This window comes from Carassius auratus, unplaced genomic scaffold (genome assembly GCF_003368295.1).
Source record: "Carassius auratus strain Wakin unplaced genomic scaffold, ASM336829v1 scaf_tig00002454, whole genome shotgun sequence".
In the NCBI taxonomy this organism is placed as follows: domain Eukaryota; kingdom Metazoa; phylum Chordata; class Actinopteri; order Cypriniformes; family Cyprinidae; genus Carassius; species Carassius auratus.
Genome location: NW_020523449.1, coordinates 22,382 through 41,596, shown reverse-complemented (window position 1 = coordinate 41,596; position 19,215 = coordinate 22,382). Strand labels below are relative to the sequence as shown.

The window sequence follows — 19,215 nt, the reverse complement described above, 5'->3', positions numbered from 1 at the left end:
ACTTATTTTAGCAAATGACTGCAATATAACAAAGAGTGAAAAATTTAAGGAAGTCTGAATACTTTCCGACATGACTTGCAAATAATTCTGTTGTTAAAAAGAAATCAATAACACATACAGCTAGTCACATAATACTCATGAATGAAAAGCACTGCCATAGTTAAAACCAAAACATAAGTCTGTAACAAGAACAAGATTATGATTTTTCTATTTATTTATTAACACCATGTCAGCTGCAAGGCAAATAACATATTGAAAGTCATACAGTTAACAAACCAGTACCCAAGACCATGAATATATGATGGCCTTAAACTCTGACTTGACGACCAAGACTGTAATAATATGGTCTTGGACTTTAACTAGAAGTTTAAGACTATAACCATGAAAATGCGTTCTTAGACTCAAGGCTCATATTTTCATGGTCTTGGTCTTGTCATGGACTTGGATGTATGTGGACTCAACCTTCTACTGCTATCTTGATTCAGATTCAAATGAGCTGGTCTCGACTAAAACACTGCTGAATACTTAGCCACCAATGTCTGAACATAAAATTGATTACTGGTGTTTATTTCTCCATTGGGTCTTTCTGAAAAGTAATTAAGCTATACAGCTAGGGTTCAAGAAAAACATACTGTAAGCAATAATAACTATGAACACCCAACCATCACATGATCATAGAGCGAGACAAGCCAGTCCTTTAACCCTGCAATCCTTAAAAACACATTCTTGCGCATTCAACCTTTATGAACTTCCACTTCAGAGAGTGCTTTTGCTGGTTGAGTGAAAATGACACTACAAAGTAGGAAATGAACAGTCTCTGTCTTGATGTGACTGGGTGCATAAACAATATAATCTGCCGCAATTATTTTAATTACAGCATTTAATGGCTCTTGGCGAGGCATAAGACAAGCCAAACAAATAACCTAACCAGATTACACAGTAGGTGTCTGCCGTTTGCCTCCTTCTGACCAATTAATGCCATTTACAGCCAGTGAACACTAATGTTTTAATTCTCCCTCAGAAACCGCAGGCCCTTCTTCTCCTTGTGTGCCTAAAAGAGTAATCTAGCTGATGAAGGGAGGCAGCAGCAGACACAGATGAGGGGGTTAATAATTGAAAACGCTACGAGGAAGAAAACTAATAATCTCACTCAAAGGTTTAGACAGCCATTGATTACAGCTAGGTTAATTTGTCCTGAGAGCTCTCAAAAAGATTTAAGTATCATTGACATATTTTTTGAATGAATAAATGAAAATAAAATCATTTAAAGAGTCATTTGAATTTATTTGTTTGGAAGCAAGAAGAGAATTCCAAAAATGTTAAATTACTCCAAGTACAGACGCATGCTAAATCTGTAAAGTGTTTTAGTAATGCAAACCACTTAAGCATCTGCATTGCAAAACTTGTCATCTGAATCCCAATATTTCCACGTTTCCTGGCCAAAGTTCAACATACCCGGGAATTTCACATCACCAACTTTCACACCCAGCTGTGCTGTGACACAAGTTAAGAGTCAAGTGCATGTCAATTTATGAAGGCTGACCTTTCCCAGAAGGCTGTGGAACCACAAAACCTGGAAGCAGGAAGGGTGCTCCGGTGGTGAGACCAGCTGGCTTCAGCTCGCTGACACCATATGTGGTCAGAGCGGTCACCAGGTTGACCAGGTCCTTTAGAGCATCTTTGGATTCATCCTCTTTGGCCTGCTCCAACCTAAAATACAGAAAGTATAACAGAGAATATCACTACGCAATCATATCGGAATTTAAAATAACTACACTGCCTCTTAGTGCCTTTAAATTATTCATTTTTGGGGGAGAACTATCCCTTTAAGATAACACTTTAAGTAAACATACAAGCAATTTAATAAAATAACTAATTTTTTTAAGAAATTATATTACGTAAATTAAGATCACTCAACTGACCAAATTTTGATGTTTTGTTTTTAAATCAAAAGTTTCCTTAAAAATATTAATCAGCACAACTGTTTTCATTTAATAATAATACGAAATGTTACTTGAGCACCAACTCAGCATATAAGAAAGCTTTCTAAAGGATCACTACCATTCCGAATTTTTGAACGTAGAGTGCAAGAATATGAAATATTGATTTATTTAGAAATTAGCAATGTAGCAAGTTTGAAAATGTACTTTCCGTGGTTCATTACTGCAAAGTAACCCTCTTCCTAACCACACATTATGCCTCAAATATAAAATGCTGAATATTTATGCAATAAATCATGAAAAATCAAGTCACCTGATCATAAGATCTATGAGGAAGGTGTAACCCTGACACATGCGGAAGTCATCCAGGAGTGTCTGAGAGACATCACTCGAATCCTTCAAAAAACAGGAGAGCCCAGCAAACATCTCCACAATCTCCAGAGGAGAGAGGTCATCTGACTGCTGCATGTTCTGGATGCACGTTGACAAGCACTCTTTCTCTGCAAGAGAGAGCCAGAACAAATATTGTCTTTTTTTTTTTTTTTTTGCAGTAACCCAAAAAAAATGCCTTCATACTTTAAAGGAATTAAATCCATCTTAAGGGCCAAGAGTTGATCATTGCAGAGCAATTCTTAGCAAAAGTGTCTGCAAACACCAGACACTGACCTCTTAAAAAGCTAAAAGCACAAACGTGAGTGACAGTAAGCAGTTATGTATGGTTTAAATGTTACTAGGGTTCATAAGACGCCAGCAGCAAAACATTGTCAGTATTATGCATCCATGCACAGCAACGGCAAAGAAACCACAGTGAAAGAAGTCAAATCATCACCGCAACTCACCGTGGATGTACTTGACGACGTTAACGCTGAGCCCATATCTGGAGATGGTGGTAAGCACTTCTCCGGCGCTCTTCCTCCAGGGAAGGTTGTGGGGGGGACACCAGGAGGTGATGGCACTGAAGAGCAGCTGTAGATCATCCTTCTGGGCCAGCTCTTCTGCTGGAGACACGTAGCTACACAGCTTCACAAGGATCTGAGAAGAAAAAGTCACAGTTGCTCTCAATATGTACACTTTGTGAATGTTTTGTGGAGTAAACACTGTTCCTAAAGACAGAGAGACCTGGACAAAGACTTTCTGAAGAAGAGCTCTGCGGTCCGCCAGAGGAAGCTCAGTCTGGGTGGCAGCAGGAACCTCGGGCATATGGGGCAGGTCAAAAAACAAATATAGACACTTCACCAGTGTGGAGGGCACCGACATAGTGGTCATACAGTCCACTGTTTTCTGTAGAAACATAGAAAGGACAGGATTCAAATTCAGCTAATGAGCAGATCATGTTTTTTTTATATATATTTGAATATGAATAACTGGCAACCTGTTTAATATTCTACAATTCTGTTAACAGATAACAGACTAGAGAAGGGATGAGTCACTTTGGCATAAATAGCAATCCTATGAAACACCATCTTTAAAACCTCATTATCATCATAAGATCGCTAACTGAATGGTAAAATGAGGATTATAACAGTTTTAAACTTTTACTTGTATAACCTATTTTCTGTTACTACAAATGATTATACACTCCCGTTCAAAAGTTTGGGGTCTATAAGATTTTTTTAAAAGAAGTCTCAATATGCTCATTAAAGCTGCATTTGTTTAATTCAGAATACAGTAAAAACAGCAATATTGTGAAATGCAACGGCTTTCTTTATTAATATACATTTTAATTTTAATTAGAATACATGTTTAAAAATAAACTGAAAAGTAAAATTAAATTAAAAATGTAAATTAAATGTAAATTAAATGTATGCATTTAGCAGACGCTTTTATCCAAAGCGACTTAGTGTATTCAGGCTATCAATTTTTACCTATCATGTGTTCCCAGGGAATCGAACCCCCAACCTTGCGCTAGCTTGCTTGCTAACGCAACGCTCTACCAGTTGAGCTACAGGAACACTAATACTTAATTACAACCTTAAATGTCTAAATCCAATAAACTATGTGTACTGATAAAAAAAGCCTAGAAGATATACAGTAAACCTAAACTTACATTATTTGTGCAGTGCATCTCGTTACACAGTCTGAGTCTAAAGGCCTTTGTGAAACCCTGATAAGCATATTTGGCAGATCAGTGATGTCATCACTGTGCACTAAAGGGGCTCAGGTGGACATGACTGAAACGAAATGCTGCAGGTGGGTCAGAGCTTCACTTTTCACTGCCACAGTCTCGCCTGACACTAATCAGACCAGGATCCTGCTGCCGGTGCCAATGAAACACTGATGAGAGGATAAAATCCCATCAGCCGCTTATAAAGCAAGTCAGGAAGTGGAAGGATTCAGCTCAATCCAGCCAATAATTCTCTCTCTCACACACATGCACAGCCCAAGCACTTTTTCACTCCAGGTCCAGTCTGCAGCAGTGTGCACAGGCTTTCACATAAAAACCTGTCTACTCACAAAGGGTCAGAAATGGTCACAAAATAAATTCCCATCACTGTTGAAAAAAAGTTCTGCTGCTTAATATTTTTACTGAAATTATATTTTTTTCAGAATGAATGAAAAGCTAAAAAAAAATAATAATAAAAAAAAAAATTATATAATATATATATATATATATATATATATATATATATATATATATATATATATATATATATATATATATATATATATATATATATATTGAACATTATAAATCACATCCTTTGCTGTATAAAAGTATTAATCTTGTAAAAAAATAAATATATTACTGACCCCTACAATTTTCAACAATAGTGCAGTAATCAATATAGTAATCGTTCTTGGTGGGAACAGGTCTTAAGACAAGGCCAAAGAGTCCCAGCAGTGCCAAACCTTAATGGAGGATGCATTACAGCAGTCACATTCAATGCTTTCATGAGAATGAGAAAGGGAAAACAGAAGATTAATCACTTCTGCAGTTTCATTCCAGTAAACACACTATGTGCACAAAAAATAAATCATACCATTCTATCAAATAAAAAAAATCCACTATTTAGCAACATTAATTGTCTTTTACATAGAACAGTTACACTAATAAAGCCTCTCAGGCAAAAGGTCCATCTGTGAGAGAAATTGAACCAGTTGGGACTCTATAAATCCCCCCGTTAGGGCAGACGGTCAAACCTTGAAATAGCTCGCTCTGTGGTAGATAACCTCAACAATAAAGAGACGCTTGCGGACAATGTGGTCTAGGGTCGAGTGTACATGACACTAAACGATAGTGTCTGACAGAAAAACACCAATGGAAAAGCGAAAAAGAAGTAGGACTTCTCATAGTCCTCGACGCAGAGGAAGATTTGACGGCGTCCATGAGGGTGAATTGAGGGTGCATTGGGAATGTAGAGCATGAAGGGCGTCCTTACAGAGAGAAAAGAAAAGACCTTTGTTGTATCCGAGGGGCGGAGGGTGTTGCCAAGAGCACCAGTTTTTGTCTGCAACTCACAGCTTAGAATACAAACATATTTCACCTCTCAAAAACTTGTTTCACTTCTCTTAACTAGAGCCTCCTGCCTGAAAAGATAATGGTGCATGTCCAATTAATTCAAGCTCATCCTCTGGATTATGATAAGCTCTAAATTGTGCCATATCACTGTTTCCGCATTTCAAAAGGTCTGCATTTAGGTGGTGGAAATGTGTTTTATGTGTAGTGTAGCATGGAGATTTTATCAGAAAGCGTTTTCATTATATATTTACAGTAAAGCAGAAAGAAGGAGTAGGAAATAGGCAGTGTGTGTGTGTGTGTGTGAGTAAGAGAAAGGGCACTTATCAGGCCACACTTCTGCACTCCATCTTTATGTGCACAAGTTCTTTTCAGTGTGTTATGGAGGTAAATGATCCTTAAGGATTATATGAGCCAAAATAAAATTAGAGCTAACAACAGACTTGAGAGAGATTTGAGAGTGCTGGCTAAACTTCATCCAATTAATGAGATCCTACTTTATTAAACCAGGCCAATGCATAAACAACTTGCACTGCAGGAAAATAACCATACAAAATAACAAGGAGACATGACCATTAAAAAGGGCTAATTATAATAGCAGATACACTTCTATTAAAACGTTCGGGTCAGGAGTTATTTCCATCAAAGGAATTAATTACATTTTTAAAAATTAAATTCTTTGAATTACTATGGAGAACCATCTGAATATCATGTTCATTGCTGTACCATAGTACTGCCACAGCATTTTACATACGAGAAGGAACTTGAATAGCTTTTATTCTTCTAGGAAAAGTAGTTACAATATTCCCATTCAGTCAATACAACACATGACTATGTGACATCCACAGACAGCCCTTTAATAATGCCCTTCTAACATATATAAATCCATATATACCTGGAAACCATTTACTACTACAGTGCATGGCATGGCTTTACTGTAGGCCCCATAATGCACTGTAAAATATATAGAAAAATGATGTCCAGCACCAGCTACTAACGAATAGATTTCATGAGATACATTAGACTCTCATTGTGATGCATGAAATTTACATTGGCTCTTCCAATGTGCTATAATTTATGACAAACAATTTGGGCACTGACATAATGACCTCCCCTGGATGGGAAATCTGCACCTCTATTCTTCTGACTGACTTCAAAGAGCTCTGGATGAGAGTGGAATCGGTCCTTCCTCATCTAATGAATGACATGATAGGCACATTGTCTGTTTGATCAATCCATGAGAGGAAGTGCTTCAAGGGCTACAAAAAAAAAATAGGAATTGGAGATCATTTATGTGGTGTGTAGCTGACCACATCTTTCACTTCAAACAGGGCTTCATAAAGTGACCCTTGACATGGCCTCAAGCTGTGCAGGTTTGAGCAATTAATAGCCTGAGAAACAGGTCCTCTGTGACACCATCCTCAAGCTGGAAGTTGAGACGTCAGGTCTGCAACCATTGTTGGAGAAGCCATCTTTCACTACAGAATGAAGAATATGCCCCCTTTCTCCTGCTCTTGGTCAAATCCAACACGTACTAACATCACCATACTAATCCTTCCAGCCACCACGCAGTTCACCAGTTTTTTTATCTAGAAGAAGGCAGTGTCTCTCTCTCTCTGATAACTGAGGCCTGTGCAACTCCAGATAAGGTGAACCAAGCACACGCTCAACAAATTACACCTGCTGTTTCTAGATTTAAGCAAGCTGCTGATAGTGTGCTCAAAGGCAAACATGGCTGGTTCCAGTTTCTGAGTATATTTTGCATAGGTACTGACATGCCAAGGGACAATTACATTTTCAAATTTTGGTAGAATACATTTTTGGTAGGTGAATGATAAACAGTTACTTTAAAGGGTTAGTTCACTCAAAAATGAAAACTCTGTCCTTAATTGTTCACCCTTATGTTGTTCCAAACCCTTAAGACCTTCATTCATCTTTGGAACACAAATTAAGATATTTTTGATGAAATCTGAGCACTTTCTAACCCTGCATAGACAGCAACGCAACTACCACATTCAAGACCCAGAAAGGTAGTAAAGACATTGTTAAAATAGTCCATGTGACATCAGTGGTTCAATCTTAATTATATAAATCTACTTTTTGTGAGCAAAGAAAGCAAAAATAACAATTCTATTCAACAATTCTTGCAGGGTCAGAAAGCTCTCAGATTTCATCAAAAACATCTTGATTTTTGTTCTGAACATGAGCAAAGGTCTTATGGATTTGGAAAGACGTGAGGGTGAATAATTAATGACAGAATTTTTCATTTCTGGGTGATCTATCCTTTAAATTGTACCAAGATTTTTCAATATTAAAGTTTGTACAGTATTTTTGATCAAATAATTGCAGTCTGGGTGAGCATAAAGAGTTTGTCTATGAAAAAAACCTTCCGTGTATTTGTGTCATATTTTTCTAGACCTTGTTTTTATTTGTAAAATAATAAAAAAAAAAAATAAATAAAAAAAAAATCTACTTGCACAGTAAACACACAGACCTGTCCCGAAGAAGCCAGCAGGTTGATGGTGGTCAGGAGCATCCAGCCCCGGCTCGCCTCCTCGCTCTGATTTACCTCCAGAAACTGGACAATGGCTCTGCTGGCTGCCTCTGTGGGAGGAGCACACACACACAAACAGAATCACTGACGCGTTAAACAGTCTGTGCATGTGGATCAAATCCATTTTCACACGTCAGCTTGTGTGTGACTGGCCTCATCTGGGGAAGGACGCTGAGTCAATTAGAGGTGATGACATGCAGGCAGTTTCGTTTCCCTTTCATCCATGGCTGCCTCGTTTTGAGATGCAATATGTTGACCCCCCCAGTGAATTCACAAAGAATAAGATTTACTCAGGAGAACCTTATTTTCTGCTCCAATGGAAATGCAATCATATAATGACATTTTGAAACCCATTGTTAAGAAAGTACCATAAATCTCACATACAGAATATTATTAACATTATACACCATGCTTTTCATTGTATAAGTATTATGAATATAGTTCGAAAACAAGCGTTAAAACATAATAGATGGTTTAAAAAAGCTGCCAAAATGCTTAAGCACTTACTCCTTGTATCATGAGATGCTCAAAGTGGTGTTTGTGGATCTATGCAGCATATGCTGTCACGGTAGATTACATCACCAAAAATAAACATTACTGTACATCATGTGCCAAGACAAGCTGCCAACACACAGTGTGCGGACAGCAGAGTAACTCAGAGACCATAAAGCCCAGATTGAGTGTTCCTCAGTAATAAAAGCAAGAACACTTCTTCAAGATCAACACTGTTATGTCTATACAAACTTTTTAATAAATAGAGGACACAAATTATATTAAATCACTTTTAATATAGTTTTTTTACTTGTGTAATGGGCCAATTTTAAAGTTAATTAATACATTAAAATGAGAGGAAAAATAGGAAAGAATTGTTTTACTCTATCGGGAATTGAATGGATTGAAAAAAAAGTAGGCATTACATTTCAGAAAGTAGCCAAAAAAAGTTTTGCAAAAAAAAAAAAAGAAGTGCGGTCTGATTCTGTAATGACTTTTAATTTAACACGCTGACACTTTTTTTTTTTCAGACTTTTTGAGTTTAATTAGATTGGAGCAGGTCTGTGTAATACATACTTGTGTGTTAATAGAATACCCAGGATGTTGTAGTAGTTTGAAGTACCTGTTGATTTATTGGACGCTCTCCGTCTGATCTCAGTCACCATCAGCCTGGACACTTGAGTGGTGAACTGCAGCAGGTCTGAAAACTTCTCATTCATCGTGTTTGGTGGAGCGTTCCCAAACACCTGTCACACACACAAAAAAACACCTTTCACAGAGCTCAAACAACCTTCTTGCCATGTAGACCTTTTTTCCCTCTACAAAGACGGGGACCTGTGAGTTAAAGCTGAGGTTTAATCAAAAGTCACTCCCTTGACGTCTGAAGAGCAGTATGCTCAGTTTATAGAGTTCTTTAGCTTTCGTAGCAGCACTGATAAGACATTCACAAAACTGCCCTTCGGCATCTGTCTCGCTGTCAGAATATCCAGTCAAATAAGTATACTAACCACAAACATTCATAAGAAGCGCAAGACCATCATGTTCAAATCTAGACTGTCAGGCCTCTTGCTGTTTGAAGAAATCAAAATCAAGACAGGCATACTGTGTTGTTAATGCTTATACACAGCGTTTCACATCCATCAAATATGACAGCATTGTAAACAGAGAGGCTGTTTCATCCCACTTCTACAAGTGCTCTCCAAACGCACACAGGCTGCAGCAGGTCAACGCTCTCTCATGCACAATGATGAGCTGTTGCTGAGGACATATGCAGAGTTTCTGTATAATCAATGCTGGATGATTAGCACCATCATGCTCTTCTCCAGCCTACGAGAGTCACTTGATGTCATAAAGGCCACTTAGCCTCTGTAAATGAAGCACTTGGAACTGCTGGTTCTCTTCTTCTCATTGTTTAAGTTCACAGTAAGTATAGTGTACACAATTTGGCTTGAAGAAAGGGATTTATTATTTTTATTATTAGAAGAATATAGTGATTTGTCTGTAAAAGAAGATAATGTTTTAAGGTCCTTGCATTCTACCAATATGAAATGTACTGATTATATATATACACTACTGTAAGTTCAGGGTCAGTAGAATGATTTATTGTTTTAGAAAGAAGTCTCTTATTCTCATCAAGGCTTCATTTATTTTATCAAAAATATTGATTGTTTGTTTGGTTGTGTTCAATGCCATTCCAGCTTCGGTGGCAATTTCATGGTGAGCAATATCAAAAATACAGTAAAAATAGTAATATTGTGAAATATTTTTACAGTTATAATAATTGTTTTATATATTTAAAAAAAAAATCTGTAAATGGCAAAGCTGGATTTTCACTAGCCATTACTCCAAACTTCAGTGTCACATGACCCTCCAGAAATCATTCTAATATGTAGATTCGGTCCCCAAGAAAAATTTTATGAAAATGTTGAAAACAGCTGTGCTATTTAATATTTTCATGAAAACTGTGATACAGTTTATTAAGATTCTTTGATGAATAGAAAGTTCAAAGTTTGAAATCGAACATTTTGTAACAATGTTATTCTTTACTCTACATTTTGATAAATTAAATGCATCTGTATCCCAAATGCAAAAGTATCCCATTTATTAAAACAAAAAATAAAAAATAAATCTCACTGAGCCCAACTGGTAGCCCAAAAGCTGTATGTAAAAAATAATTCTGATTCTTATTTAAAAAAAAAAAAAAAAAAAAAAGTGCTGCTAAAAACAACATTTATAATTGTTTTTTATGGCAGGGCTAGTAAAAATATTTGCAGGGCAAGTAGAAATCTGAACCACTGCCACAGCCGAGTCAGTAGAAAGAAATCCTGCTGTTGTTGTCTCATCACTAATTATCCTCTAACCTCCAACCTCTTATAAAAAAATAAAAAAAACCTAACAAGGAGAGAGAGAGAGAGAAAAAAAAAACAAAGTATCAGTGCAATAAAATGTCTACTATATCTGTCTTCTCTGTTAAAGCATTTTGACTGGTGAGGCTGTCCTGTTCAGAAGTCGCTCTACTTTCTGTCTACCTCTGCTCAAAATAAATTGCATTATCCTAATGCACATTAGACTATGATGATGCTGTCTCTTTATGTAAGCAGTCATCTCACTCTCACCCGGTTGAAAACAGGCAGCATCATGTAGAGCTTCTCCTCCTGCTCTTTTTGTGTCATGTGTCGCGGTGGGTGGCAGAGCTCGGAGAAGAGGCGACGCAGGTGCATGAGTCCCAGCGCGTTGTCCTGTGGGCTGCACTCCTCCTGCCGCGGCCTCCCCATGATCCTCTTCACCATATTCATTTTCAGAGGCTTCTTGAGGCCGAAGCCAGCCCTGACAGAGCAGACAAAAGAGAGGTTTTGTGAAATGGAGGAAATGAAAAGGGGAGGGTGGGGAGGGGAAAGATATAGCGAGATGTCAGGGAAATTGATCGTGGATTGTGAAAGTCCACTTCTAATGTGACTTTATATGCTAGCTTCAAATTTCAGATCAAATTCAGCCTGTTTATTTAATTTTTTTGCAGTGAGCTGCTTCTGTCTGAGACCCTTTAGTGAGGATTCTGCTGCAGATACAGAAATACTGCAGGACATGCATTCAAACATGCAGAAATGATTTCGGATGATACATTTCTATTAAACACTGAATCCAGAAAATAAAATGTAGCTTACTCTTTGGAACTTAATAGTGACAAGTTAGATTTATTCTCAAAGTCTAACAAACATGAAAAGCATTTTTTAAGCAAATATTATAGTGATAACTATTATCGCATGATATGACAAAAAATATTGTGAAAGTATGGCCATGTCAACCAGAGCTAAACTAGGGGTATGCGATAAATATCGTCCGATAATAAATACGCATCTCGTCAGTAAAGTTGGTTAGATCCACGTTCATTATCAGCGTTTATTTATGCAGCTAGTCAGTTAACAACGTCTCTGTGTAGTAACAGCTGCTCTATGTATAATCACGCACCTGATGGAATTTACCGCTGATTAGATAACCGACTTTACTGATGAGATGCGCATTAATTATCGGCCGATATTTATCGCGCACCCCTAAGCTAAACTATAATTTTTTTTGTATATTTGGTGACTAAAGGCACCAACAAACCTGTAAACTGAAGCCAGTGAATTTTTGCTATCTGGCTAACACAAATTTGCTTCATTTTTAAAGCAAAATCCTTAACTTCTTTGACTCCCTTGCATGGGAAAAGGGTTGCTACAATGAATAACCAATGAGTCCTTTACAACAGTCTGAAAATCCCCTAATGTCTTCAAAGTAACAGTACACACTAACCTAGTTTCATGCTTCAGACGCATCATCAACACACTCCAGATCTAGAATTTTTGTTTTAATACCCATAGGATAGGCTTAATACATATTCTGCAATTCAGACCTTTATCTGATTCATCATCTGAAGATATACACAGACTAAATCATATCCATTATAAATAGTATCAAATTTGCAAATAAATAAATATAAAAGCTGGTATTTTTCATAAAAACTGTACCAACTAATTACTTTCAGAGAAATATATTAATAATAATAAGAAGAAGAAGAAGAAGAAGAAGAATTTATTTGTCTTTTTGCATTTATTTGATTTCATTTCATTTCCCGTGAACAAACAGTGCTTCCTGGGGAAAGAGTGTGAACAAATGGTTGTCTTCCCATGCCTTGCTTTGTTCCAAACACTGAGATCAGATCCAACTGGGTAATGGTTACAAACTTTGGGGTAAACAATAAAGCTTTTAACCACTAAAGACCTTTACATCATCTGCTCAAGCTGGTGAACACATGGGTAAAATAGGACCCACATCTGACAGAGATTTGCTTGAGCCAGTGCAGTAATATGAAAAATATGAATGTTTCAGCAATGCCCTCAGCAAAAAGCCCAACATCTGTGAGCTGAAGCAGATTCTTAGACAGGAACAGACTGCAGACAGCTTCAGACACTAAGAAAGTCGGCAACGCTTAAAGACGGGAAACATGAGACGGCCAAAAGCAACGGTTATTGCATCCATCTAACTAAAGTTATCTGCATTGTATCCAGGTTCCTGAAGTTTTGGATATTATTACAAACAAATGGTTATTATTCCAAGCTTTTATGTCCTTGAGCTTCTGTAAAATTGTTATAATAATCCAAAAACATATATTCGTATAAACAGACCAGACATAATAAATTAAAGGTTGTTCAAATGCGGCCTGTACAACTAAAACAAAATTGCTCCGCATTTCTCTCATGTGGCCTACAGTCAACTGAAGTATTGCAACCCAATCATTCTTATCTTCAGGTACAGAGCTAACTGTTTAACATTCCACTTTCTTATAGTTGTCATGCACCCCCATCAATGACATAACGTGCTGGTTAACCACCAAAGTACGATGGATTGTTGTGGAAACAAACTAGCTAGTCATGACTGTTTCCTGAACATGGTCGCATCTCTGTTTTTGAATCACATTAGTTCAACAACATAAGGCCCTTGTTAATGAAATCATTTAACTGATTAGAGATCTCTAAGGCTGCATTTACACTGCAGGTCTTGATGCCCAAATCCGATTTTCTGACTATATCCGATTCTTTTGACGACCTGCTTACATCATCTTTTAAAAGTGTCCCGTATCCGATTTTTGCATTTACACTATACACTGCTGAAACTACCAAACGTAGACGTTCTGACCCGGAAAAAGAAGTAAAACAGCACAAAATACAATGGATGCAGATGTAAATAAAATTATACAGTAGGGCTGCACGATATTGGGAAAAAATGACATTGCAATATTTTATTTTTCTACGATATATATTGCGATATGAAATCTAATCAAATTTTTTCTTACTATCAAATATGGGGAGAGCAGATTTACATTCTCATTTTAAATGATTATGACACCATCGTGTCAATTGATTAATAAGGGAGAGAGAGCAAGACAGCACTCGTGTTGTTTGAAGAAGGTGAGCGTGCAGCCGGGGCTCGCTCTCTCTCTCTCGCGCACTATCTCTCTATCTCTCTTGCGCTCTCTCGCTCGCACTCTCTCTCTCGCTGACCTGTCAAAACTTTTTTGAGCTGCGCAATTAATCCGCGATTTACATTCGTAATTTATTTTATTTCTGTAACAACCCTGCATTTTTGCCCCATCTCTTGACCTCAAAGACTGAAAAGACATGAAACCTCGGCATTGCTCCACTGTGTGTATCCTTCGTCCTCCATCACGCCTATAATAAGTCATGTGATCTCAGTTGGCGGTGTCCACCTGAGTTGACGTCACTTTTTTAATGACGTACGGCTCGCATTTACTGGGGAATATCCGATTTGTCTGCTTACATGGCACACGCTAATGCACGTATCCGATTCATATCCGATTTATTACCACATATGAATGAGGCCTGAATCCGATCTGAGAACATCAGAATCCATGCGTTTTATTCCTGCTTACACGTACACCGGTCATATCTGATCTGTCCCACATGAGAGCAAAAAATCGGATTTGGGTCACTTGAACCATGCAGTGTAAATGGGGCCTAAGATGCTGCTGTATTGAACATGGCACCTGATGACTAATTTACTATTTTTTGTTCCCAGTAATTTTGCTTTATTTAAAGTGTTTGATTCATCGCAGGTTCCCTTAGGCATTTCAGCAGATGCTCTTCAAAAACAACGCTTATTAAGGATGCACAAAAATACATGGAATAAAATGCATTTATATTTAGATAGAATGTCAGACATAGATTATGTTAGCTGGCTTATTGTGCCTAAGAGCAGAATCTATTTAAGCTCATATCTGTTTGCTAACACGAAACTATGCTTCGAACCACAAGTAGAGTGATGTAGTTTCAACCATGTAAGTTTGCAACACTGTTTGTGAATGTTCATTTGAACTATGTTGGTAACGACAGAACTTGCGACCATAGTCGGTTGACGATGATTTTGGGAAATGCACCCCTGGTCAGTAACAACTATGGACAATGAGAAGGGACACCATTTTAAACAAAATTAAAATCTGTGATATTATTACCTAAATATGGTAACAACCAGAGCTATAGAGCATCACAGTCCCGCCCACAGCTGGTGCCGGAAGTAAAAATTCAATGCAATTTCTGCATTGACATTTGGGGTATAAGCCATAAAAACGTAACCATACATGGTAGACTTAAAACCAGCTACGGCTGTACTAAGCGATAGTATATGCTCATGTAAACGTAAAAGGATCATTGGGCATTAACCTTGTTTTGATATAAATGCATTTTATTCGTGATGTCTTGGCTAAGTGCTTCATTACCCACAATCCTGAACAATCCCACAGTGTTGCATCTGATTGGTGGAGCCATAGACAGTAGGTGGAGCTTGTGTAACCGTCTGGTTAAACCCCGCGAAGGTCCGTGAAGACTGAAGATCATTAATAAAAAAATAAAATAAAATAAAAACCTGTGTTGCGTTTTTGCACGGTAGACTTATCAGTGCAATCATGATCTCCTTGGCTGCCATGAGTTTTGCAGGGAGGTTGGTAACTTAGCTAGGCTACTGTAGCCTTCATATGGTATGAGTCATATCAACCATTTTATAATGCCACTGTCTAAACAATATTTAACCTCGGCATACCTTTTTGTGCATTAACTGAACATTTGTGTAATGGCAACGACATGTGTTGACGACTGAGCTGTGATTGCAGTCAGGTACAAAGCACTGCACCATGTTGCTGATCGTTAACCGCTTTCACACACGCACACAATATATAAAATTCACGATGATAAATATAAAAATCGATACACAATACCTATATAAAACACTATTTATTTACACGATTCTAAATTCACTACATTCACTGTATAAAATAAAATTCACTGGAGGAAAAAGTTCGCGCGAGCGGCCGTCATTAAGATTTGGAAGTCGCTCAAAAGGCTCGTTGCCTCGTTCGCGGTTGTGGCTTCACTCGAATTCAATGGGGTGCGGTGGTTTATGGGATGAGTAGTTCCTGCGCTCGAAATGAAAATATGTACACAGTCTTGTACCTTTGACTTTTTTTGGATTTTCTCTTCATTTTTTCACTCGAAATGATATGTTATATGCTTATGAGTTCAGTCGTAGCTGGTTACCCTCACACATGCTCTAAAACTCTTTAGATACGGATTTTTCCGAAAGTCAATGGGAGAAATGAATGGGAAATTTACTTCCGGCACCAGAGCCCTCTCGGGCTGTGGGCGGGACTGTGATGCTCTATAAAAGCATTATTACATATATTAAAAATGCAGTAGGTCAAATGGAAAGATATTTAAATTTATAACTTAATTCCATTATTATATTGAGAGGGATGAACCTTGAATGCTTACATAAATTGTGGAATAATTATTATTATTCATAAAATCACCAATTGATATCTGCATAACTAAGCAATTTAAAATCCATTTCAAAATAGTGTAAAAAATATATTTTGTGCTTTAATGGTATCAGAGTGTATCAATGGTTGATTTTTCATTATATATTTTCAATCTTGTATGTAACACCCCCCCCCCCCCAAAACAAATAAATAAATAATAATATCAATAAAGAAAAATGCCTTTTACTTCAAGAAGGATACAACAGCTAGTGTGAGAACCCCAAATGTTTTAATTCACATAATCAAAACATGCTTTTGTGTTCAGACAGTGGTTGTAACTTATAATTATAATTAACAGGTGTTTCAAAAATTAAACCCAAAAAATCTATTCCTTCTTAGTCTATTTGTCCTTCCTCAGTGAATAATCCTGCTTTGGGACATACAGAGGCAGATTTGATGTAAATCGGTGGGGAGTAAGGTTGCTGGGACATGAAATCTTCAGTAAAATGTGGCTAAGCCTTTTTACGCTTTAAGTCTTTCAAAGCATTTTTTAGAGGGCTGCCAGCTCCAATGACTATCAGAGAAAGCAAAGTAAGCTCCAAAGGACTGTTTGGAGAAGAAGAAGAAAAAAAAAAAGTGTCAGCCTCCTCAAAAGCCTTTCAAAGACTCTTGGGAATACTGGGTGACGTAAACACAAAACCCTCACATCTCTGTCACTGTTATGGGTGATGGAAATGCCGAAGTGAGAGTGAACATTTCCCACAGACTACAGGCTACAAGTCAACAACAAGCAACAGTGTCTGCAGTTCAGCTACAAAACAGCCCACTGGATTCCTGAACACACATAAACCTCGTTCATACAATATTCGGTCAACAGCCATTTGGTTTGGTTATTGTTTTTTCCCCTTTCAAATGTGCCAGCAGTTACAACTTTAAAATGAAATCAAAAAATTTATTTATGTTTAGACAACATTAACATTGACAAATAAAGTTTAAAAGAACAGCATTTATTTAAATAAAACCTAATATTTTGCTACATTATAAATAACTTTATAGTCACTTTTGGCCACTCGACTGAACGTTATTAAGTGAGTTTGGAGTAAAAACATGTTATTAAATGTGGTATTTTCACATGCTTTCAGATGGAGCAGCATTTACTACACAGAGCTGTAATTCACTGAGAAGCTACGCAAACAACTGTCATTATCGCGAACGATTTCTTCGATTTCATAATTGTGCAATAAAATAAAATTTTTTTGCATTACTTGTCAGTGAACTACGGCTCTCTGTAGTAAATGCTGCTCCATCTGAAAGCACATGATGATGATGATTTACTGCTGATTACAGAACCGGCTTTACTAACAAAATGCACATGACAATCGCATTCGATTAATCGTCCAGCCCTAGTTGCAAAGCTGTTCTTTTTTGTAATTGAAGTATAGTAAAAGACTCCTGTGAAATTCATTTCACCACAGATGACATCATGCAGGCAAGGGAACAGTAATTAGCATTCAACCTAATGATTACTAAACAAACAAATGACTACTTATCTAGACACTAAAACCACAGTATTTCAAGTCATTTTAGACCCAAACAAAGATACTGTCCACAGTATAAGTCCACATTTAACTGAAATCTTCGCCACATTCAGTAAATCACTGTTTAACTCTTTTACAACTCTGGGGAGGAGCACACACAAACTGGTGATGTAATGGCTGTGAACATCTACAAGCTGAAGTGAAGCGATCCTAAATAATGATCCAAATATTAAGAAACATTACTGGTTCCCCTTTCTCAAATCTACACATTTTGAAACCAAGAGCCCTTTCTGTGAAAATCGCAGTGTTGAATGAGTCAGAGTCTAATGAAGCCCTTGGTTTCTAACATGTCTTGACCTGATTCGCAACAAACAGCCAGAAACCAGGTGCCTTTCAAAAAAAAAAAAAAAATTAAAATTCCCAGAAAAAAGGATGACTGCCAGGATGAAACAGTGAAGAGATAATTTACGCCCCCACAATGCCTGATGTAAGATGCTTATTACTTCAAACAAACAAAAAGAGACATAACCCTTTCTTACATCTGAAACTCACAGCAACCTCTTGTTGCTCCACATCATTGTGCCTCCGGGAAGAACCACACCATCATTTCACTTGCCTACTCATCTGTTTTACCTTCCACAGCCTTTAATTACGTAAAAACTATAGCAGCGCATACACCAATCTCACGTGGATTCCAAAAATGTGTGATTCTCTAAGCTAAGATTCTAAGTGCTGCCAGGATCCTCAGCAGAATGTAAGAAGCCATTTCAAGACCATCATCGCAGCAAATAAATCCATGACACAAGGCTCCAATCTGTAAACAAACGCCTTGTCACTATGGAGACACGCTGATCAAACATGGGTTTTTTTCCATACCTGCTGTTCTCCCTGTGCTCTGCGAGCATCCCTTGTTGTTACCGATGCAATTTCGATCCAAAGATTGCTAAGAAAATAATCGTTGGTGATCTGTGCCGTGCCAACTAGGAAAAAGAGAGAAGGCAGAGCATTTATAGGACGCTGTTGGAGCGAGCGCCGATTTACGTTCTTCACTGGCACTGCCAGGAGACCTGTGCACCAGAGAGCCAAGCAGCCTGCAGGGACTGGCACAGCTGATCCTCCCTGTCACCAGCTCTACCATGTGGCTTTATCATGGGGGGGTGACCAGTGTCATACCAGGAGATACCAAATCAGCAGAACAGGGGGATCCATCGATAACAGTTAAAGAGCAGATGGTTATGAAATGATTAAAAAAAATTTAAAATAACTAAAATCGATCAATAGATCTGGGTTATAACTCTCTAGTCCACATAGGAGAGAGCTCTGGATATCCTAAAAAGGGGAAGTCAGTTATCTGATTCAGAGGATATACACACAAACAGACTATCCAACATCTACAGTCCAGTACAGACACGAGACACCACCGTAGATTC

The 19,215-nt window shown here is 37.6% G+C and overlaps 1 protein-coding gene across 1 annotated transcript in view; it reads right to left on the bottom strand.

The window, feature by feature from the left end:
• Window positions 1–18,898, bottom strand: part of LOC113069733 (WD repeat and FYVE domain-containing protein 3-like) — a 57,992-nt gene extending 39,094 nt beyond the window's left edge. The window contains exons 1-8 of the mRNA XM_026242848.1: window positions 18,662–18,898; window positions 11,059–11,269; window positions 9,066–9,189; window positions 7,892–8,001; window positions 3,060–3,221; window positions 2,780–2,972; window positions 2,254–2,440; window positions 1,544–1,710 (exon numbers count right to left, since the gene is read on the bottom strand). Of these exons, the coding sequence (XP_026098633.1) occupies window positions 1,544–1,710; window positions 2,254–2,440; window positions 2,780–2,972; window positions 3,060–3,221; window positions 7,892–8,001; window positions 9,066–9,189; window positions 11,059–11,269; window positions 18,662–18,690 (1,183 nt within the window). The 5' untranslated portion in view covers window positions 18,691–18,898. The remainder of the gene's footprint in view (window positions 1–1,543; window positions 1,711–2,253; window positions 2,441–2,779; window positions 2,973–3,059; window positions 3,222–7,891; window positions 8,002–9,065; window positions 9,190–11,058; window positions 11,270–18,661) is intronic.
• Window positions 18,899–19,215: the final 317 nt, after the last annotated feature.